The sequence below is a fragment of the Carcharodon carcharias genome, chromosome 16 (assembly GCF_017639515.1).
Source record: "Carcharodon carcharias isolate sCarCar2 chromosome 16, sCarCar2.pri, whole genome shotgun sequence".
Classification (NCBI taxonomy): Eukaryota; Metazoa; Chordata; class Chondrichthyes; order Lamniformes; family Lamnidae; genus Carcharodon; species Carcharodon carcharias.
The window spans coordinates 24,875,020-24,898,955 of record NC_054482.1 but is presented as its reverse complement, the minus strand read 5'-3'; the positions used below and the strand labels follow the sequence as shown (position 1 = coordinate 24,898,955).

At 42.0% G+C, this 23,936-nt stretch overlaps 1 protein-coding gene across 8 annotated transcripts in view; it reads right to left on the bottom strand.

Moving 5' to 3' along the window:
• Nucleotides 1-23,936, bottom strand: part of ralgps2 (Ral GEF with PH domain and SH3 binding motif 2) — a 574,026-nt gene that overhangs the window by 302,716 nt on the left and 247,374 nt on the right. For all 8 annotated transcript variants that reach the window (XR_005945530.1, XR_005945531.1, XM_041208585.1 and 5 more), the window contains one exon: nucleotides 8,998-9,124. Coding sequence is in view for 6 of the 8 variants with exons in the window: in XM_041208585.1 (XP_041064519.1) it covers nucleotides 8,998-9,124 (127 nt within the window). In the remaining 2 variants the exon portion in view is untranslated. The remainder of the gene's footprint in view (nucleotides 1-8,997; nucleotides 9,125-23,936) is intronic.

Here is a 23,936-nt window from a genome sequence, read left to right as displayed (position 1 = left end):
GGGGCTCCTCCTGACATGCTCTCCGACACTCCTCACAGAATCAGGGTTGATGCCCTGGCCTGATGGTAAGGGTAGGGTCAAGGATATGCTGGACCATGAGGTTACAGATAGTGATTAAATACAATTCTACTGCTGCTGATGGTCCACAGCACCTCATGGATGCCCAGGTTTTGAGCTTCTAGATCAGTTTTGAATCTATCCCGTTCAGCATAGTGCTAGTGCCATACAACATAATGAACAGTATCGTCGGCATGAAGACAGGACCTCGTCAACACATGGACTGTGTAGTGGCCACCCCTACCAATACAGTCATGGACAGATCCGTCTGCAACAGGTAAGTTGGTGAGGGTGAAGTCACATAGGTGTTATCCTCTTGTGGGCTCTCACCATCTGCTGCAGGGCCAATGTGTCTTTCAGGACACTACCAGCTCGGTCAATAGAGGTGCTACTGAGCCACTGACACAGAAATTCCCAACCCAGGGTACATTCTGTGCCCCTGCTACCCTCAGTGTTTCTTCCAAGTGATTCATCAGCTGAGGGAGGATGGAAGGTGATAATTAGCAAGAGGTTTCCTTGCCAAGGTTTGACATGATACCATTAGATTTCATGGGATCCAGGGTCATTGTTGAGGATCCTTCCAACTGTATACCATGGTGTCACACCACATGGTGGTGTCTGGCAGATTGGCTGCAAGGTATAATTCAGCTGTTGCTTCACTAATTCATGGGACAGCTCTCCCAACTTTGTTACAAGCCCCTCCTCCCTACCCCTCAACCTCAGAGGTTAGGAAGGAGGACTTTGCAAGGTTGACTGGGCTGGGTCTGCCATTATTTCTGTAAGTTGATGCGGGTGGCCCATCTCGCTTTATTTCTTTTCGACTTTTCAGTAGCAATCTGGTACAACTGAGTGCCTTGCTAGGCCATTTCAGAGGACAGTTAGGAGTCAACATGTTATGTGGTCAGGTGAAGTAAGGACAGCAGACATCCTTAACTAAGAAAATTTGATGGTTGCAGGGTCACCATTACTAAGACTAGTTTTTAAATCCAGATTTATTAATAAATTTAATCTAACTTCCACCAGGTGCTATGGCGGGATTTTAACCCGTATTCCCAGAGTATTAGTCTGGGCCTCTGTAACATTGCCACTGTGCCACCCTCCAAGGATCGGTAAGGAAGTATGGCGGGAATTCTGCCAACTAAGTTCCACAGTTCTAAAGAGATACAACAAAAAAGCATGAATACAAACACAGGATTTCATATCACAAAGCACTGTATCGTACACACAGACAATCCAAGTAAATGTTTCTTACAGTCATGTCCATCCCCAGGTCTCTCTGTGCCGCTCCCAAACTAATTCTGGTGTGGTATGCAGATGTAACCAGAGGGCCAGGGACATCGATTGTGCTTGACTGCTCGATGGTGCTAGGGAACCAAGCTGACCCTTGTTACAGGGCATCAGCTCTAATAGACACAGTCTCAGTATTTCTAGTTTCTCCACATAATTATTGTTTCGTGCCTCTGGTCTCATCCAGAGTGTACACACTGGTTCTGATGCCCTTTTCACAACTAGAAGAATGAAACACACTGTTCCAACTGGGTTTAACCAATGGCCAGAATTTTCAGGGCCTGATGGCATCGGGTTTCATGGCAGGTGGGTGGGGGGGTTGCTGGTGAGTGGGAAAATAATATGGCAAGACGACCAAAAATCGGTTTCACACCTGCGCAAAACCAGTTTGTGATCATCCGCTCCACCCATCAAAGAGTAGGCTCCACCCATCAAAACCACCCATCATTTCCCCTGCCACAGGTCGGGAATCTAATTTCAATACTTTAGCATGTCATTATTAGTCCTGCTCGCCAGAATCATCCCCCCATGCTGGATCATCCAGGCATGTCGTCGTGATTGCACACCAAACTGTACATAAGCATGTGCACCTGGCTAGCTACACTTCACTCGGGACTTAAGAGGTTTGTTTGCCTACCTTGCTTCTGGCAGCACTCATGGTCATCAGTGCCAGGCTTCACAAGCAGCACCACATCATTTTTAGGGGGGCTCACGGGCAAGTTTCTACTTACCAGACCAGCTGTAAGGCAGGAATGGTTTCTCAATGGCTGCAGGTTTAGGCCTTGCTTGGGAAAGGTGGAGAAGAGGTCTCAGGCAAGGGAAAAGGGAGAAGTGGCCTCAGGCAAGGGAAGAGGCTGCAGAGCAAGGAACATACTGGGGAAGGGTTGGTTTCCCAGGATGTGTGTGTGTGGTCACATGTTGATCTGTGCGTGGCCTCAAGATGGTGAAGGCTGAGGAGGCAGTCTCCACAGGAGATGAGACCAGATGGAGATGTGAGGTTGTGTGTGAGAGAGGGTGGTGTTGTCCCTTCAGCTGGCAATGAGTGAGATGCCAGTGAATGTGTGATGGCCTTATTAGTGTGCGAATTAAGAATGATAAGATGGTTGTCTTACCCTAGCGGCACGGATGAGGTCGTTCATCCGTTTTCTGCACTGGATGGCTGACGTCATGTGCAGCATTGGCACTAACCACCTTTGCCACTGCCACGTGAGCAAATTGAAGGCCACCTGATTGCAAGATGCCATGTTTCCTGTGGTTGGATAATTAATGAGGCGGGAATAGACGATAGGGCGCAAAAATCCACCATTGCGGACAGTGGGTAAAATAACCTTTTTCCCGCCCGCTACCGCACTTTTTTTGTTCAGCTTTCTCATAACTCCTTGAAGCTATTATTAAAAACTTAAAATATTCCTTGCTATTTTAATGGCTTCCTTACCTGCACTGGTATTTTCAAGGAATAATATATTTGCACCCCCAGATGGTTTGGCTTATCTATAGCCTTTAGCATATTTCCAATGAGTGTACACTCTCATTCCTCACTTTTCTTTCCAAATTGCAGGGCTCACACTACTCTGCATTAAAGATTGTCGGCTACTTACCTGTCTATTTAACCAACCTGCTTATGCCTTCCTGAGTTTTTCTTTACAGTCTTCCTCAAAATGTACCAAACTTCTGAGATATTAGCAAATCTCAATATCATATTTCCTGTGCACAAATCCAAATGACGTTTGCCCAAAGACAAAGAAGTGGATCCAGTATTGGTTTTAGATACATCCTTCCAACCCTTCTCCAATCCAAGCAATCCCTACATCCATTATTGTGCTCCTTATTTTTGTTCAGCTAAGTGCCTTTGTGATTGTTCTTGTTGCCTGGATTTCCTTTTTGCCTGAGGTTGTTCTGTGTTCTCCTGATTTGCAGCACATTCTGCTCTCTCTTACATACCTGGTTTAAATAAGCCTCGAAAAATTGTGCTTATTCTCTTGGAAATAGCAAGGGGAAGCCAGAAAGAAACAATGGAATATTCTAAAACTGTAGGACATTCTTAACTAGCATGATGTGAAAATTATTTTTGTGAAGTTGACGAATGAGCTATAGCTAATGTATTGAATTATGGTACTTAATGGTGCTCAGGTTGTGCTGCAAAATGCAGTCTATTTCAAGCTGATTGAATCACAAAGAAACCTTACTTGTTTTTCAATTAAAGGCACAAACTAAAACAATTAAAGACACAAGAAACAACCGAAGACAAGCTCTTGTGAGTTCTGTAATTTATGAAGAGAGTAAAAGGTTACTTGAATATTTTAGATCTAAATTCATAATTCAAACACTTATGTTCCTTTACTGTTGCCAGGCTACACTCACTGCATAAGCTTGAAGAAAATATCCTTGGTTTTGTCACTTGCTGTTTTTCTGAGTCAGTCTGTGCATAACTTTGGCTAGCATCCTAGTCCACACAGCCCTCCAGGCTCACAGTCTGACTGATGATTAATAGCTTTCTTTATTGATTCTTGTGGGATTGCGTGTTTGTCTGGATATTGGTGGTAAAGCCTAGAATACAAGTAGCTCTAAATACTTCTTCATGAAATCATTTTTCAGTTGCCACTGCATGGTAGAGCAATCAGTCAACTGCTAGAAACTGAAATGATCGGAGACTGAGACAACACAGAATTTAATTCAAAATCTTGAGAAAGCTGCTGAAACTGAATTTCTAGAGACAGCTTGTATTTGTACATTTTTTCAAGAACATAAGCAGAGGGCGGGGTGGGCGGCAGAGCCTTAAAGGCACAAAAAGAGAAAAACATTTGAAACAAAAAGTTTTAGCAGATTCTGTGTGTCACACGTTGACTGCCTATTTTTTTTTTGTTTTTGAAGTTTGTTCTGAATTAGGTCAGAGTTTTATTTTTCTGATGAAAGATCATCAACCTGAAAAGTTAACTGTTTTTCTCTCCATAGATGCTGCCTGATCGACAGAGTGTTTCCAGCATTTTCTGTGTTTAGTTTAGATTTCCAGTCTCTGAAGTGTTTTTAGATCATAAGACGTCGGAGCAGAAGTAGACCATTTGGCCCATCGAATCTGCTCTGCTATTCAATGAGATCATGGCTGATCTGATAATCCTCAACTCCACTTTCCTGCCTTTTCCCCATAACCCTCGATTCCTTTACTGATTAAAAATCTGCCTACCGCAGCCTTGCATATAATTAACAACACAGCCTCCACAGCCCTGTGCGGTAAAGAATTCCACAGATTGACTACCCTCAGAGAAGAAATTCCTCCTCATCTCTGTTTTAAATGGGCACATCCTTACTCTGAGATTATGCCCTCTGGTCCTAGACTCTCCCACAAGGGAAAACAATCTCTCAGCATCTACCCTGTCAAGCCCCCTAAGAAACTTATATGTTTCCATAAGGTCGCCTCTCATTCTTCTATACTCCAATGAGTACAGGCCCAACCTACACAACCTCTCCTCATAAGAAAATCCCTCCATACCAGGGATCAACCTAGTGAACCTTCTCTGGACTGCCTCCAATGCCAGTATGTCTCTCCTTAGATAAGGGGACCAAAACTGTTCACAGTATTCTAGGTGTGGTCTAACTAGTGCCTTGTATAGTTTTGGCAGACTTCCCTATTTTTATACTCCATTCCCTTTGAAATAAAGGCCAACATTACATTTGCCTTGCCTATTACCTGAACAGGTAACAGCTTCTTAGCTGTAGTTCAGAATATTTCAAATTTCAGGCCACAGTTCAGAAACCAGGCTGAAATAGATTTACCTCACAAACAGGTAACTTATTTGCAGTTCCATCAGAAAAACTACAAAAATTATAGACTAAATCTGGAAGAACACTCTTATATTGTAGATTTATTACACACAAAACATCAGAGTTGAAAAAAGACAAGTCAAATGTTTACTATGTGCCTAACAGGAAATGTGTGGTCACTCAGTGCATTCATTAGGTCTAAACTTCTGCAAAGGACCAAAGTAATCCCAAACCTAAGCAAAGCTTATCTGAATAAGAGTCTAATAATTCACAGTCCTACACCCTTATTATCAGCTCGTTTGGTAACTAGCAAACTGTTTATATTTGTCAATGTAGAATGGAATGTATAATTAAAAGGTTCAACTCAATTTTCTCCCACACCACCACTAAAGTGTGAGCCCAATTTTCATGCAACACAGGCTGGCAGAAAAGTGGTAAAAAGAACTTCTGTGGAGTGGCAATCACCATCGGATTCCATTCCACTCCTTTTTACCTTACCCAAGTTTGGCGCTTCACATTTCTTGCCCGGAATTCTGACCCAGGCCTGGTGAGAAAGGTGCAGTGCAGCAGCTCTGAAGTCCTTCCTGTGAAGAGCTGCAGTGTCAAGGAAAGTGAAGCCATGCCCAATTTTTATGGCATTAGTTGCTGTAAACCTGGTAAGTTTGAAGATCCCAGTCACTCTGACAGGAGAGAAGGTAAGTGTGTAAGCTAAGTGGATGAGGAGTTAGGGTGGCTTTGTAGGGGTGTCAGTGGGAGGGGAATCAGGTGGTTGTGGAGGGGTAACAGGGCATTGGGTGGGGGTGGGGTTATGGGGGACAATCGGCGGGGGGCGATGGGTAGTCAGAGGTGTGGGTTGCCTGGTGGGGTCAGGGGAGGCGGGGTGGTTCAGGTGGCAGTTGTGGGGGGGGATCAGGTAGGTAATCTGGGTGTGGAAGGGTAGCCAAAGAGGTGATGAGATTAGTTGGGGGGTGGGGAGTGGGAAGGGTAGTCTGGGGGGTGTGGTGGAGAGGTGATAAAGGGGTCCAGAGGGAGGTAGTTGGGGGATCCTGTGGATGGTCGGTGGTGGGAAGCGGGGTAAGAACCAGATTTACACAGGAGTTAGAAGTGGTTTTAATCTTTCTAACTTTTACTGGGTGACTATTGCATCCAAAGTCTCTGATTTAAATTGGAGTTTGGGAGTGTTCCAGAGGCAGGGTAATTGCCCAATGAAAGTTTCAGCTCCCGGACAATTGCCATGCAGTCTTTGCATCGGGGTTTCTGGGGGCCCCCCAGCATATCTTCCAGGGTATGACCCCCCAATCTTCCAGGGTATGACACCCCCCCGCTCAAAGGGGCGGAACATTTGGGCCTAAGATATGCATCTCCTTCAGCCCAGCAACAAAGAGAAGATGCTTCTTGGGCAATGTACCCATGGTGACCAACTATTGGGGAATAAATTAAGGGACACTGGTGGTGGTGGTGGTGGGGGGGTGACTAGTGCGCCACCTGTGTATGGAAACATTTGGGTTGCTGTGCATCCACACAAACTAGAGGGAACATTGGTCTTGGGAATTAAAATTAACATTTTTCTCTTCAGCAAATGACTGAATGTTCCCAATTTAATTAAAGTGGAAGGGAGTTAAGTACATGGGGGAAAAAGAAATAGAAGGAAATGGTGACAGGGTGAGATGAAGGAGGGTGGAAGAAAATTTGTGTGAGGCATAAACATCAGGGTAGATCTTTTGGACCAAATAGAATTTACAGTACAAAGGAAGGCTACGTAATTCTAAGTAATCCACTGTCCTCAAGGTTTTACATGGAACAAGTAAGCAAAAAACAACCTGTAAAGAAGCTTTAATTATGTGTAAAACTGTCTTTCGGCAAAATGGAGACTTAGCGGCAAAATGAATGGACAAAATTCTTTCTAAAACTGCGTTATGCCTAAGGCACAGTTTTAAGCGCCCGAAGTGCAATAATGTGATCATTCGTAAATCTACTCTTTTTAGGACGCAAAGAATAATCTCTCACACACAGTAATCTGGTTTAGTAGAGTGTAGGGTGGGCAATTGCTAATTTCACTAATGAGGTACAGACCACAAATACTATGGAAGATAAATTCTTGAACTCTCCAATTATTAGACAGGTAACACTCAGGCAAGCTAAACAAACAAAGCAACAAACTAACATATTTATAAATTAGAAGTAAATGCAACTACATCTGATTTCACTAGTTTATTACATGTAATAACTCAGTGTCTCCTTGAAAAACTTAAAAGTCCAGAAATCTATACAAGTTCTCTGCAGCACAAACAATCTGAATCCTGACGAAATACTTTTATATGAGAAAAAAACTGAGGAATTTCCATAGGCTTCCAATCGCACAGCAGGTCTACAAAAAGATAACTAAGAACCCAGTTCATTAACTTGTGTTATGTGCTGCTCTACCCTTTCAAATCTAAACAGTGCCAAAGGAAAATAAAATTGTGCCTTTCACAAGACGCCAAAACATTAACAAAAGTAGGGCTCAAGGGCATCAAGCAGTCTGTCAGGAAACCTTTTCAAACCATACACCACCGTTTTAGGATAACTCAAAACTGTAACTTCTGGATGGAGAACTGGAAACATGGACAGTTTGCTGATCATCATTAATTATTCCTAAGGTCTGGGAGAACTTCACATTTAATGCTGACACACCATTTCACTGAAAGAAAGGTAACTTATCTACCATAGAAATAGTATTTATATGCAAGCCAGACAACTGCTCCTCTCTGTTCTCAAACTACAGTGAAACAAAGACAACCAACAGAATGACTAGCAGCACGCAGCTGCAGTAAGCAACTGAACTGATCAAAATCCAGGCCACGCATTCTCCTTTAAAGTTAGAAATAAAGGCCGGGATTTTCCAGCCCTGTCATGGCGGGACCCGCCGTGGGTGATTTGGTGGCACAGCCAAAAGTCCATTGACTTTCAGTGGGTCCAGTCATCTCAGCAGCGGGTGGGGCCGGAAAATCCTGCCCATGGTCCTCTATCACTCAAAACAGATTCTTGTTCTATCCGAAAAGAAAACTGATACCTCTACAATTCTAACTACAGCATAAATTAATGCCAAATTTATCTTTTAATTGTTCAACTGAAACACCAATTAGTTCTGACACATTAACATCCTGCGGTTGAAAAAAATGTTACGCATGATTCAGTGTTGTCATTTATATTTTGTGGCATACAATTGATTGAACATGATGAGACAGACATTTAAGATTATCAGTCAATGGAAAGGCTAATCCAAGTTTAACATGCTACATTTTAATGTCTGTTTTCCGCTACACATTACTTGTAAACCCATATCCGAAATCTCAGCAGAGTTGTGCTGGTAATCACATCCCAGGATTCTATAAACACTTTTCTTAACTCAACCAGGTTACTTGAGCTCTCTAATTTCCCACTTCTATTGGGAAGCATTGCACAAAGTATCAGGACTGGAATTTTCTATAATCATCCCACTAAAATTGGGAAATAGTGGGAATATAAACTTTATATTCCACCCAAGTTTATAAAAATTATTCAAGCAATTTCTCTCTCATTTTCGATGCACATATTCAGGAAACATGTCAATGTTGGAAGCAAATAATATTAAGAATTGGACATATGATTGAGATAAGTGATGGTGCACAAACAATGGTTGACAATTAACTTGTGTAAAGAAGAGCACGATGACCAAACTTCACTTATCATTGGCAAAATCTCCACTCTATAAACACGAATTTTAAAAACATTGCTCAATATAGTAAACACATTTGAGTGTCAAACAGTGACTAACAGTAACTTTCTATTTGCCTGACAACTAATTTGTCTAAGCATTTAACAGGTATTTGGATAGAACACTGCTTCTGAACAATTCAAAACTGCAATCCTTACCTAAATATGGAATACATGGAGTCATCTTCAAACTAGTAACATAATCCCTGAGCCTCTTGTAATTGTCTTCTTTAGACACCAGGTATTCTAATTTTTCAAACGTTGTTTTATCTTTCCTGCTCAAAAGCTGTGAAAACAAAATTAGAAAAAAATGAAGACACTGTCTAATGGTATTTAATGGTAAATAGTTCTTCAACAAACATAAAACAAGAGAGATATTATGGAGAAATCTTCAAGGGCTACAGGTGAATTCAGCATACTGGGAATGCCCCTTGCAGACCAAATGACAAATTGTTATCACAATGAACTTTCTGTTCCCCAATTAAAAGTTGATGCCCATGAAAACATGTCTATATTCCATTCACAAACTTAATTTCTGATTGATTTCAAGGTTTCGGCACATGATCAAGACTGTCACTTCATTACAGTACTAAGCAGATGCTACATATCAGATATGCCACCTTTAGGGTGATGCATTAAACAGGGGTCCCAACTGCTTGTTCAGGTGGACCTTGTGACACTATTTGAAAGCGTGTTCCCGATGTCCTGGCCAACATCCACCACTCAATCAACAATGTCAAAACAAATAAAATGGTTATTCATCTCCATTTGCTGTTTGTGGGGCTCTGCAAATTAACTATGTCACATTTTAAATGTAATCACTGGATTTGAATGCTTTGGAATGTCTTGAGGAAATGAAAGGCACTGTGATGTTGACAGATAATTAAGTTGGCCAGTGAGCTGTTGTATTGTTGTACTATGTTTTGCATTTTAATTGAAAATCACCTCACATTTGTACCAGTGGGAGCTTAGTTTATGAAATATTAGAGACACGGTGGGATTTTCCATGCCTGCTGGCATCAAGCATCTTTGGCGGCATGAGCAGACAAAATGGTGAGAAGGCCAAAAATCGGTTTCACGATGTTGTGAAACCAGTTTGTGATCGTCTGCTCAGCCTGTTGATGGCGAGCCATGTTTCCTGCCATCAGACATTGGGAACCTCATTGTAATACATCCGCACATCATTCTAAGGCCAGTCCGCCAGAATCACCCCCCTCCCCACCACTGGATAGTTCGTCCACATCAGTGTACAATCACGTCGCTGCATTTCACACCAGCATACATAAGGCATGCGCTTGGCGGGCCACACTTTGAGGGGAACTCAGAGGTGAGTGCACAGTAATGTTGTGCAGAACTCGCGAGGGTCGCCTGCTGGACTTCAAGGTTGAGGCAACTTGTGGGTGGGGTCAAGGGCTGCCCTGCAGCTGAAGGTAGTGCAGGGTTAGGGGGGGAGGGAAGCAGCAATGCATTCAGGAAGCCTTGTGTAAAGAGACCATTCCTCTGCAGCTGAGACAGTTCAGATGCAGCCACATTGACATGCGTGTTGTCAGGTTTCTAGCTTATCTGTCCACTCAAGCAACAATGAGGCATGCAAGTGCACTAAAACAAAAACAGAAATACCTGGAAAAACTCAGCAGGTCTGGCAGCATCGGCGGAGAAGAGCAAAGTTGACGTTTCGAGTCCTCATGACCCTTCAACAGAAATGTACCAAGTGCTCCAGAGCTTTTTACCCCTCAGGCACAGACTGCAAACTAATGAGTGTTTTAGTGGATTGCAGAACAGTTGGATGACTGGGCATGTTGCACAATCTCCTTGCTAAAGCTGGTTATGGAGCAGTTACTGGTGGAAGCGCTCACAGCCCTTTGCAAAGTCATCATCGTGGCTTGGGCTAGTCTCCCCTGTGGTTCAAGCTAACAGCACAGCTTTGTAGCGTGGGTTAGGAGACTACCCACACCTGAGCTGAGAGCACAGCATGCAGTCCAATGGACAAAGCTGCTCCCAATCGGTCAGGTGGAGGGGGAAGATGTGGGTGGGGTTTCAGGCAGCCATGCAGCGCTGACCATCCAAGTGGTGGCCAGCACTCTCCAGGAAGCGTTATGGGGCCTTTAGACTTAACCAGGATAGGTTGTTAGTTACACCCATGCTAACCCACATGTCTCTCTCTTTCATCCTGCAGGAGAAATACATCAGGAGAATGGAGCCTGGTGAATTAGCTGCATGCTAGATCGCCTATAGAAAGTGAAGGCAATGGAGTAGGTTGCTCCAGTCCTAAACAGGCCTCCTCCCACAACTGCTTTTTTTTTGGTAACAGGACGACTGTTTTGGTGTCATTTTATGCTCTCATCTGGACCTGGAAATTTGTTTCCAATTTCCACCCCTCTATCAACTTCACACGGTCCATCTCCGACACTTCCTTCCCTTCCTTGACCTCTCTCTCTCCACTTCTGGTGTTTGACTGTCCACCAATATTCATTACTAGCCCACCGACTCCCACAGCTACCTCAACTACAGCTCCTCACATCCTGCTCCCTGTAAGGACTCCATCCCATTTTCTCAGTTCCTTTGCCTCCGTGGCATCTGCTCTGATGATGCCACTTTCCAAAACAGCACTTCTTCCTTCTTCCTTACCCGAGGTTCCCCACCCACTGTGGTCGACAGGGCCCTCAACCGTGTCCAACCCATAGCCTGCACCTCTGCCCTCTCACCTACCCCTTCCTCCCAGAAACATGATAGGGTCCCCCTTGTCCTCACTTTTTACCCCACCAGCCTCTGCATTCAAAGGATCATCCCCCGCCATTTCCGTAACTCCAGCATGATGCCACCAACAAACACATCTTCCCCTCACCACCCCGTCAGCATTCCGAAGGGGCGTTTCCCTCCAGGGCACCCTGTCCACTCCTCCATCACTTCCAACACTTCATCCCCTTCCAACAGCACCTTCCTTTGAAATCGCAGAAGGTGCAACACCTGCCTCTTTACCTACTCCCTCCTCACCATCCAAGCACCCAAACACTCCTTGCAGATGAAGCTGTATTTCACTTGCACCTCCTTCAATTTGGTCTACTGCATTCGCTGCTCCCAATGCCATCTCCACCACATTGGGGAGACCGAACGCAAGCTGGGTGACCACTTTGCAGAACACCTTCGGTCTGTCCGCAAGTATGATCCAGACCTTCCTGTTGCTTGCCATTTTAACACACCATCCAGCTTTCATGCCCACATGTCCATCCTTGGCCTGCTGCAATGTTCCAGTGAAGCCCAATGCAAATTAGAAGAACAGGGCCTCATCTTCAGATTAAGCACTTGTCAGCCTTCCCGACTTATCACTGAGTTCAACAACCTCAGGCCATGAACACTCTCTTCTATCTTCATCCCTTTTTTAATCCCCCTTTTTTAAAATTGGTTTTCATTTTTTTTCCACTTACTGTCATTTTTATTCGTTATGCATTGTTTTATCTCCTTTTTTATCCCCCTTTTCCATCCTTTCTCCCTAACCACTGCCCCCTCCCCCACTCCAATCCCAAAAGGGCCATATGTTACTTGTTGTTCTTTCACAGGGTACTTACCCTTGTTCTGCTATTAACACATTCTGCTTTCTTACCTTTATGCCACTATCAGCACCTCCTTTAGCCCTTACCACTACCATTAAGACTCCCTTTGTCCTTGACATATTGGTCAATCTCCCCTTACCCCCCCACCTATCGCTGGTCTTCTATCCAGCTTCACCTGCTCCACCTCCCCTTAAACAGTATAAACTTCATCCTCTTTAACTCTGAAGAACGGTCATACAGGCTCGAAACATTAACTCTGTTTTTCTCTCCACAAATGCTGTCAGACCTGCTGAGTTTTTCCAGCATTTTCTGTTCTTATTTGAGATTTCCAAGATCTGCAGTACTTTGCTTTTATCAACCTAGTGAATCTTCTCTAATGCCAGTATATTTTTCCTTAGATAGGAGGACCAAAACTGCTGAGTATTCTAGGTGTGGTCTAACTAGTGTCTTGTATGGTCTTAGAAATATTTCCTTTCCTATTTTTATTCTCCATTCCCTTTGAAATAAAAGGCCAACATTCCATTTGCCTTCCCTATTACATGCTGAATTTGTATACTAGCTTTTTGTGACTCATTCATGAGGACCCCCAAATCCCTCTGTGCTGTAGCTTTTTGCAGTCTTTCTCCATTTAAATAATATTCAGCTCCTCTATTCTTCCTGCCAAAGTGCATAACCTCACATTTTCCCACATAATATTCCATCTGCCAAGTTTTTGCCCACTTAACCTGTCTATATCCTTCTGTAGACTCTTTATATCATCCTCACCACTTGCCTTCCCACCTATTTTTGTTATCTGCAAATTGGCAAAAGTACATTCACTTCCCTCATCCAAGTCATTTGTATATATTGTAAATAATTGTGGCCCCAGCACTGATCCCTGTGACACTCCACTAGTTACAGGTTGCCATCCTGAAAATGCCCCCTTTATCCCAACTCTCTGTCTTCTTGTTAATTAGCCAATCCTCTATCCAAGCTAATATACTATCCCCGCCATGGGCTCTTATCTTACTAAGTAGCCTTGTGTGCGGTACCTTATGGAAAGCCTTTTGGAAATCCAAATATATTACATCTACTGGTTCCTCTTTATGTATCCTGTTTGTTACCTCCTCAAAGAATTCTAATAAATTTGTCAGGCATGATTTCCCCTTCATGAAGCCATGCTGATTCTGCTTGTTTATATTATGTATTTCTAAATGCTCTGCTATTACATCCTTCATAATAAGCTAACATTTTCCCATGACAAATGTTAAGCTAACTGACCTATAGTTACCTGTTTTTTTTATCTCCCTCCGTTTCTGAATAAGGCTGTTACATTGGCAGTTTTCCAATCTTCTAGGACTTTTCCAGAATCTAAGGATCCTGGAAGATTACTACCAATGCATCCACTACCACTGTAACTGTTTCCTTTAACATCCTAGGATGCAACCCATCAGGTCCAGAGGACTTACCAGCCTTTAGCCCCATTAGTTTCCCGAGTACTTTTTCTCCAGTGATAGTTATTGTATTTATTTCCTCCTCTCCCTTTGTCTCGATTATTTAGTATTTTGGAATGCTTTTAGTGTCTTCTACCATGAAGACCGAAGCAAGGTATTTATTCAACTCCTCTGCCATTTCCTAGTTCCCCATTATGATTTCCCCAGCCTCATTCTCTAAGGTGCCTATGTTCATTTTGGTTTCTCTCTTCCTTTTTATATATTTAACTCTTACTGTCCATTTTTATATTACTTGCTAGTTTAACCTCAAAGTTTATTTTCTCTCTCTTGATTTTTTTTGGCCATCTTTTGTTGGTTTTTAAAACTTTCCCAATCCTCTGCTTTACCACTAATCTTTGCCACATTGTATGTTTTTCTTTCAATTTGATTCTATCCTTAACATCTTTGGTTAACTATAGTTGTTTTATCCCCATCCTAGAATCCTTCTTCCTCACTGGGATATTTCTTTGTTGTGAATCATGAGCTATTTTCTTAAACGACTGCCACTGTTCATCAACTATCTTTTCTGCTAAGCTCCTTGCCCAGTCCACTCCAGCCAACTCTACCCTTATTCCTTTGTAATTACTCTTAATTAAGTTTGGCACAGTTGTTTCCAATCCAAGTTTCTCACTCACAAACTGGATGCTAAATTCTACCATGTTATGGTCACTATTTCTTAGGGGATCTTTTGCTCTGAGGTCATTTATTAAACCTGCCTCATTACACATTACCAGATACTAAATAATCAAGGGGCAAAAGTGGGGGAGGAAATAAATACAATAACCAGCACTAGAAAAAAAAGTACTAGGGAAACTAATGGGGCTAGAAGGCCAATAAGTCCCTGGACCTAATGGGCTGCATCCTACGATATTAAAAGAAGTAACTACAGAGATAGTGGATGCACTGGTAGTAATCTTCCAAGAATCCTTGGATTCTGGACAAGTCCCAGAGGATTGGAAAACTGCCAATGTAACACACTTATTCACTGTGTTTTGAGTTTTGCAAGCACAGGCTGGTTGAGTACTGTCTGTACCTTGCCCGTTGTAAACAGCGGCTGGGACATGCTGATTGATATGATCCACCAGTCTTTGGGATGTTCAGCCTACATACCTAGCGTTAAACTGGCACTGAAATTCATATACCACATTACTCATGAGAAGTTAGGGAAAGCATCAAACCTAAGGAAAAAGCATCAAACCTAAGGAAAAAGCACGTAACTGCGCAAAGATGAGTGAAAGGTCAGGTGATTGGTCAGAATATAAAGAACAGCAGAGAATGACTAAAAGATTAATCAGGCAAAAGAAATTAGAGTATGAGAGGAAGCTAGCTAGAAATGTAAAAACGAATAGCAAGAATTTCTACAGGTGTTTGAACAGGAGAAGAGTAGGTAAAGTGAGTGTTGGTCCTCTAGAGAGTGAGAATGGGGAGTTAATAGTAGATAATAAGGAAATGGAGGATGAAATGAACAAGTATTTTGCTTCTATCTTCACTGTGGAGGATACAAAAAACATTTCAGTACTAGCTGTAAATCAGGAGGTGGAGGGAGAGAGGAACTTGGTGAAATTACAACCAATAGGGAAACAGTACTGAGCAAACTGATGGAGCTGCAGGTTGACAAGTCTCCAGATCCAGATGGAGTGCATCCTAAGTGCAGATGTACTGCACCTGGATTTCCAGAAAGCATTTGATAAAGTGCCACATCAAATGTTATTGCGGAAAATAAAATCTCATAGCATAGGGGTAACATATTAGCATGGATAGGAGATTGGCTAGCTGGCAGAAAACAGAGAATATGTGTAAATAGGTCTTTGTCTGATTTGCAGGATATGACGAGTGGAGTCCTGCAGGGGTCTGTGCTGGGGACTCAACTTTTTACAATTTACACCTATGACTTAGATGAGGGGAGTGAAGGCATGGTAGCTAAATTTGCAGACAACACAGATAGGTAGGAAAGTTTGTTGTGAAGGAGACATAAGGAGTTTGCAGACAGATATAGATAAGTTGAGTGAAAGAGCAAACGTCTGGCAGATGGAGTATAATGTGGGAAAATGTGAAACTGTTCACTTTGGCAGAAAGGATAAAAAAAAGAGTATTACTTAAATGGAGAATGACTGCAGAAGGATCTAGGTGTTCTTGTGCATGAGTCACAAAATATTAGCATACAGGTACAGCATGTAATAAAGAAGGCTAATGGAATGCTATCCTTTATGATGAGAGGAATTAGACATTAAAGTAAGGATCTTATGCTTCAGTTATAAAAGATATTGGTCAGATTGCATCTTGAATACAGTGTGCAATTTTGGTCTCCTTACTTAAGGAAGGAGGTAAATGCGCTGGAGGCGGTTCAGAGGAAGCTAACTAGATTTATACCTGAAATAAGCTGGTTGTCTTATGAGGATAGGTTGGACAGGCTGGGCTTGTTTCCACTAGAGTTTAGAAGAGTGAGGGTTGACTTGATTGAAGTATGTAAGATGTTAAATGGTCTTGACAAGGTGTACATTGAAAGGATGTTTCCTCTTGTGGGTCAGTCCAGACTTGGAGGGCACTATTTTAAAAGTAGGGTTCACTCTTATAGGACAGAGATGAAGAGAAACTTTTTCTCTCAGAGGGTTTTGCAACTTTGGCCCTCTGCCTCAGAAGGTGATGGAGGCAGAGTCACTGAATATTTTTAAGGCAGAGGTAGATAGATTCTTGTTAGGCAAGGGAATTAAAGGTTATCGGCAGTAGATGGGAATGTGGAACTCAAAACACAAACAGATCAGCCATGGTCTTATTGAATGGCGGAGCAGGCTCGAGAGGACCTACTTCTGCTCCTATTTTGTATGTTCCCCTTATATTGGTATTCTTGCCAAGTGTACTGAAGAGTGCAAGACAAAAAGCTTCAACATGTCTCCTTATTCAGCAATCCTCAAGTTCTGTACTACCAAACACTCAAGAAGCTTAACACAGTATCACACCATCCAGGACAAAGCAGCCCGCTGGATTGAAACCCCACCAATAAACATTCACTCCCTCCACCACTGACATACAGTGGCAGCAGCATGCACCAACTACGAGATACACTGCAGGAACCCACCAAGCCTCCTTAGACAGCACCTTCCAAACCAACACCCACTACCATCTAGAAGGACAAGGGCAGCAGATACATGGGAAGAACACCACCTGCAAGTTTCCCTCTAAGTACTCACCATCCTGGCTTGGAAATATATCACCGTTCCTTTGCTGTCGCTGGGTCAAAATCTTGGAACACTCTCCCTAACAGCAGTGTGGGTGTACCTACACATGGAGCACAGCAGTTCAAAAGAACAGCTCACGACCACCTCTTCAAGGGCAATTAGGGTTGGGCAATGAATGCTGGCCTAGTCAGTGACACCCACACCCCAATCTGGACACCTGTCCTCGTGCTTGGAATTTTTTTGTTTTTGGTTTCGATTTGAAAATCTACTGAAGACTGTGTGAACGGAGGCTCATTGGCCACTGCGCAAATTCTAAAAAAATATTTTTTTCTAAACATGCCATTGTCAAGTTTCCCCAGGTCTTCTGATTTTATTTTAGTGGTAAAAAATATAGATGGAATTCTGTGAAAGCCTGGCATGAAGAAACCTTCCCGAAGCCTAAAATTCAGCCTTTTCTTGTTTCCTGGACTCTTCAGATTATGAAACCCAACTTCACAAACAAACGAGATGTAGCTGAATCTCTATGAGGAAAGTCCTGTTGGGGAAGATCTACTCAAGATGGTAGCCACAACCAGGTGGTAATCTTACAGTCCGACACAGAGGAGCAAAAAGAATAATGAATTGAAACTTGATGGAAGTTGAAGAAAGCTGCACTGAACCTTCAAAGCTTTTCTAAAAATACTGATAATTGAATGATACAAAAATACTTACCAACAGTTAAAAGCAATCAAAAGGAACTGAGACCTTAAGCACGATCATCTAGACATCTAACAGCCAACAAATTTATTTGGTTGTTGAACAAGCAAGCACAAATTCAGATTTGGAATCTGGGCTGTTTCTCCAACTCGTATATAGTGAAAAAAATTACTCAGAATGTTATACAGGCTTTCATTTGTTGTCACCATTTTCTCACTCTTTTCTATCACAATAGAAATTAGAGGGTAAGGGTTTACAATTCTAGTTGCTCTGAGTCAGAATCACATCTCAAAAATAAAAGGAGTGAATGTATAATATTTGCCCTCCTGTTCTTGAAAGAAATGAACAGTATTTACCTCATCTCTCAGTCACCATATGCTCTGCTCCACTCGCACTTCAAATCAGACATTAACTTTAACTAATGACAGTGAGCATAGCAGAGCTATTAACTCTTTAGGCCTGCTGGTTAATGGAACTGGTTGTGAAGTCTATCCTGAACAGTTGGGGTACGAAAGCAAAGCAAACTGCTTAAAAACACAATCATGATTAAATTCAAATGTCAGTGAGCAAAGGGGCTGACTAGGCAAGAAGTAAGGGAACAAAAGTTTTTTTTAATTTAGTTCTGACTGTGCTGTGTAAGACCTTTTAGTAAGAAACTATTTTGGCAACATAGGAGTTGTGCCATATTAGTATAGCATTAATTATTGGCCACCTTGTTAAACGATTACCCACAATGTTAAATAACAATCTAACAGAATTAGATTAAATTATCATCCATAAAAAAGTTGGGGGGGTGGGGGTAATGCAAAGGAAATCTTACATGGGTTAGGGGTCATTTTACCTAAGCGCTTGTTTCTTATTTTCAACAGTCAGTCTGGTCAGAGAAACAGTGAAGCTGGTCCTAAGTCTGGGATTTGAATTTACTGTTGTTGGCCCAGCTCTAAATACAGAACGAGGTATTTAGAGTTTAACACTGATTGATTCAACAACTCGAGCGAAAGGGCATTTTCACATGTGTGTAGTATCAGGCAGATGAGGGAGTAAAATCGTATGCACTTTGAGATGAAGGGCCTGAAAAAGATTTAGAATGGCACCAAAGAGACTGTGTGCCTGAAAAATGATATTTGACACAAGTACCTTATGGATGATTCCTTGAGGGCTGGAGAGACAGCTACAAGTAAAACAACTGGGTTATTGCTAGATGCACCTAAACTGCACCTAAAAGTATCAAGTAAGTTGCAAGTCTGAGAGAATACTTCCCTATCTGGGTGCAGTTCAGGGCATAGTGAGCGCAGTGAGCAACAGTGGAAGATTTTAAAAACAAAAACAAAAAACTGCAGATGCTGGAAATCCAAAACAAAAACAGAATTACTGCTTGCTTGTCCCTACAACAACACCCCCCCCTCCACTTCTCTTCCCTCCCTCCCTCCTCCTCCTCCTCCCCCCCCAGCTTATATTTCACCCCTCTCCTTGTAAAGAAAAATCAGTTCTGTTGAAGGGTCATGAGGACTCAAAACATCAACTCTTTTCTTCTCCGCCGATGCTGCCAGACCTGCTGAGTTTTTCCAGTGGAAGATTTTTACTGCTCTTGTTAAACGAAGCTAACCTTGTTAATATTGACGGCCAAATGAACTTAATCTCAGGAACCAGTGATGCATCTGGATTTCCTCATGTCACTTATTATAATGGGAAATGAGAACTAAAAGCACTGTTGGAAGCATTTTATTCAGTGTAGTGGTAAGAAGGTCCCAGTAACAACAATGGGCTTTAAGGCAGCAGTATCATGGAAGGGGAAGGTAAAATTAAAAGCCTATGAGACGGATCATGTTTTTCTCAAGTAATGGAACAAGATCTATATCTGGATAAGTTCAGATGAAGTTGTGATGAGTTCTAATTTAATTTTGTGCCCTAGATCCGATCTACATGTGAATTTAAAAGTTCTGTCTCCTGGAATGGCAGCAAAATTTTAAACAGCAATCCTGTAGTCTGCCTGGTTGGGCCTTGGCTAAGTGGGGAACAGTGTTTTGTCAAGCAGTCAACGGAGGAACATAGAAACAAATGGGAACAGGAAGACATATTCCTGATGGTACAGGAATAGGAGACGACTGATGTTCTAACATTGAGGCTTCTTGTTACATTCCAAGTGGCAGTTGTATAGTCATGGTGGGAAGATATGAGATTTTCCCATTGTCAGGGAAACAGTTATAAAGGATCACAGAAGCCAAGAGGAATATTCAGCTATGTCAAGGAGGCTTATGGTTGCTTTATCTTACTTGACTCCAAATAGCATGCACTTAAGTAATAGCACAGCATTGAACAAAGCCTCCATCATTAAGTGTAATGAAGCAACATCACTCTTCAACAGCAAAATCAACAATTTATCCAAAAAGCCTAAACTAAGGCCTTTCTTGAATATATCAGTCTTCCCCTTAAACAAGTTCATGCCAAAATGATAAATCTGGAAAAAGTTGCACCAGGTGTTGCCCCTGAACTGCACATGGCACTGGAGGAGGAACTCAATGCTCAGGTCTCTGACATCTATTTGTCTGGAGTTTAGGTTGTTGTATTCTCATCCAGTACAGTCAGGTGCAATTAATCAACGAAACATGGGTCTCACTGCATTGTAAAAATTCAGTTAAGATTAAGTGGACTCCACAGCTAAGTGAAGCTAAGAGGCTGAAGATAAGTGGATCAGGTTGATGGAGGACTGTGATGACAGACATTAGGAGACTATGGGGAAGCAGGAAAGTGCAGGGGCAAAGCAGAGTTGGGTGGTCAAGAAGGGAAATGAATGAGTGGGATTTGGTCAGGAGAAAAGGACAACAGCTTAGAGGCCTGGAACAAGTAACAGACAACATAAGCGCAGGGGAGAAGAGGAGGAGCAAACTCAGACAGCAAAATCAAAGGCAGAAGTGATGAGTGAACAGAATGATGGGGTGAGGCAAGATAAAAGGAGGTGGGAAGGGAGGGGTGAAATATGAGTCAAAAAGGAGGCAGAAGCTCAGGAAATTACACTGAATCAAAGCATGTCCATAAACATTTATCTGAGGCTGAAAGCATCTATTAAGGTTCTTGAAACATACCTATACATATAGCACAAAAGTGACAACATGGAAATAGATCATTTGGCCCAACCAATCCATGTCAGCATATACCCGCAACATTAGCAAATGTAGTTAGCACTACTGAGCTGCTCATATCCTATTATCCCCTTTTCATTCATTCACATTTCCAACCCTCTGACTTATTTTGACTCAAAGTATAATGACTTCTGATACATATTACCACAACCCATCACCTCATAGATTCATAGAATGAATACAGCAGAGGAGCCCATTCGGTCCGTGGAGTCCATGCCAGCTCTCTGCAACTCACCCAGTTCCACGCCTTATCTTTTCCCTGTAGACCTGCAATTTTTCACCCTTCAAGTAATGATCTAATTTGCTTTTGAAAGTCGTGACTAAATTTGCCTCCACGACATTCTCACGCAGTGAATTTCATATCCTAACCACTCACTGTGTCACTTTTGCTTCTCCCTAGTTTATTGTTCTATTATTATTAAATTACTCAATCCTATAAAAACTGTCGTTTCCCTTGTGCTCTGGTATTTGTCCTCTTCCTCTCCTGTCAAAACAGTTGTAGAGTATAAATCTGTTCCCATTTAAGGGTCCCTTATGGTATCCCGAAGGTGGGAGGAGAGGATATGCACCATATTTACCAACATGCAAAAAGGAACAGAAAGATTAACGCTGGTGGAAAAGACTTGGACCAAGGGTCCAATGTGAATCAACAATCTAGCCATTCAGATGTTGACTATGTCTTCTTGGCACATTCCTTTTTAAAAAAAAAATCGAGATGCTTACTGAAATGGAATTTCACCTGCCATTTTCAGCCAATCTCTCCCATTGCAGCTTCATTGGTCTTCTAAAGAATGAAATTTACCTACTATTTTGAAATCACCTACAAAATTCTACATCTCCCTCTAGGTCTGTATCCAAATCTTTGATACACAATGAACAGAAGTGGCCCAGAACTGAAGACTTGTAATACACCATTACCCATTTGGAAAAAATTCCCTTTAACATTTACAAAGTTTCCTCCTTTCTTACTGATTTTAAATCCAGTTTACCATCATTCCCACTAATTCTACATCCTCTAAGTTTGTCTAGTAATCTTCCATGTGGCTCTGCGCCAAAGATTTTCCAAAAGTGTTCGTGTGCACTACTATTTACTCATGATAATTTTCTGCATTTATCATGAGTGTTACTTCCTCCAAGAAAGCTACAGGGATGGTCAAGCATGATCATCTCTTTTTAAATTTATGCTGGCTACTTTTAACAAGTGTCTTTTCAATTACATATATGGTAATTTCACTGTTAATTAAAGACTCTAAAATTTTCCCTGCCACAGATGTTAAGCCAACCGGCTTGTAATTACCTGGGTTTGATCTGTCGCCTTCTTTAAAAAAATGGATGTTACGTTGATTACTATTCTGGCACACATCCATACTCAACAGAGTTCTAGAGTCTCAGCAATTTCCTCCCTCATCTCTCTTAGGATTCTAGAATGTCTCTGTTACGCCCCAGTGCCTGGTCAGCCTTTAGTCTAACATAGCTAAATTTTTCATTGCGCCATCACAGTATTGCTCACTTAAACAACAACAAAATTCTCCTGTGCTGGAAATGTGAAATAAAAACAGAAACTGCTGGAAATATGCTGGAAGGTATATTCCCATACAGGGGAATGGTAGAACAAACAAATCCACAGCTCCACGGATAACGAAAAGAGATAGAGATTAAGATGAAGAAGAGAACATGTGCTTATGACAGGTTGAATATAGAAGGTTTAGAGGGGAAGTGAAAGAGTAAATAAGCGAAGCCAAGAGTACAAAAAGAAATTGACAGGTAACATAAAAGGGAATCATAAAGACTTATATAGGCTTATAAATAGGAGGGTGGTAAAAGGAGGAGTGGGGCAGATTGGGGACCAAAAAGGGGATTTACACATGGAGGCAGGGGGCATAACTGGGATATTAAATCAATACTTTGTACCTGTATTCACGAAGGAAGATGCTGTGCAGGTCATGGTGAAAAAGGAAGTAATTCAGACACTTGAAGGGTTTAAAATTGATAACAAGGTGGTATTGGATAGGCTGTCTGTACTTAAAGTTGATAAATCACCAGGACTGGATGCGATGCATCCAAGGATATCGAAGGAAGTAAGAGTGGAAATTGAAGAGGCACCAACCATATTTTTCCAATCTTCCTTAGACTCAGGGGTGGTGCAAAAGAACTGGAGAATTGCAAATGTTATACGCTTGTTCAGAAAAGAATGTAAATATAAATCCAGCAACAACAGGCCAATCAGTTTAACTTTTGTGATGGGGAAGCTTCTAGAAACAATAATTTGGGACAAAATGAATAGTCACTTGGGTGAATGCAGGTTAATTAAAGAAAGCCAGCATCAATTTGTTAAGGGAAAATCATGTTTAACAAACTGGCTAGAGTTTTTTGAAAGTCACAGAGAGGGGTGATGAAGGTAATGTTGTAATGTGGTGTACATGGACTTCCAAAAGACACCTGATACAAGCGGCACAATAGACTCCAATTACATTGATAGATTGGAGAAGCTGAGACTGTTTTCCTTGGCGAAGAGAAGGTTGAGAGGAGATTTAATAGAGATATTCAAAATCATGAGGGGTCTGGACAGAGCACATAGGGAGAAACTATTCCCACTGGTGGAAAGATCAAGAATGAGAGGACACAAATTTAAGGTAATTGACAAAAGCAATGGAGACATGAAGGGAAACTTTTTCAAGCAGCAAATGGTTAAGATCTGGAATATGTTGCCGAATTTGTGGTGGAGGCAGGTTTAATCGAGGCATTCAAGAAGGAATTGGGTTATTATCTGAAAAGGGAGAATGTGCAAGGTTATAGGAAAGAAGGCTGGGGAAAGGCATTTGGTGCTTTGTTCATTTGGAGAGCCAGCACAGCAACAATGGGCTGAATGGCCTCCTTCTGTGTTGTAACAATTCTGTGAAATACTTAGCATATCAGATGGCATCACTGGAGCGAGAAACAGAGTTAACATTTCAGGCAGCATCTGTCTCTTTATAGATGCTGCCTGACCTGCTGAATAATTGCAGTATTTTCTATTTTTTACTGATTTGTTCATTTTACTTTCAACAACTGAAGGATTCACCT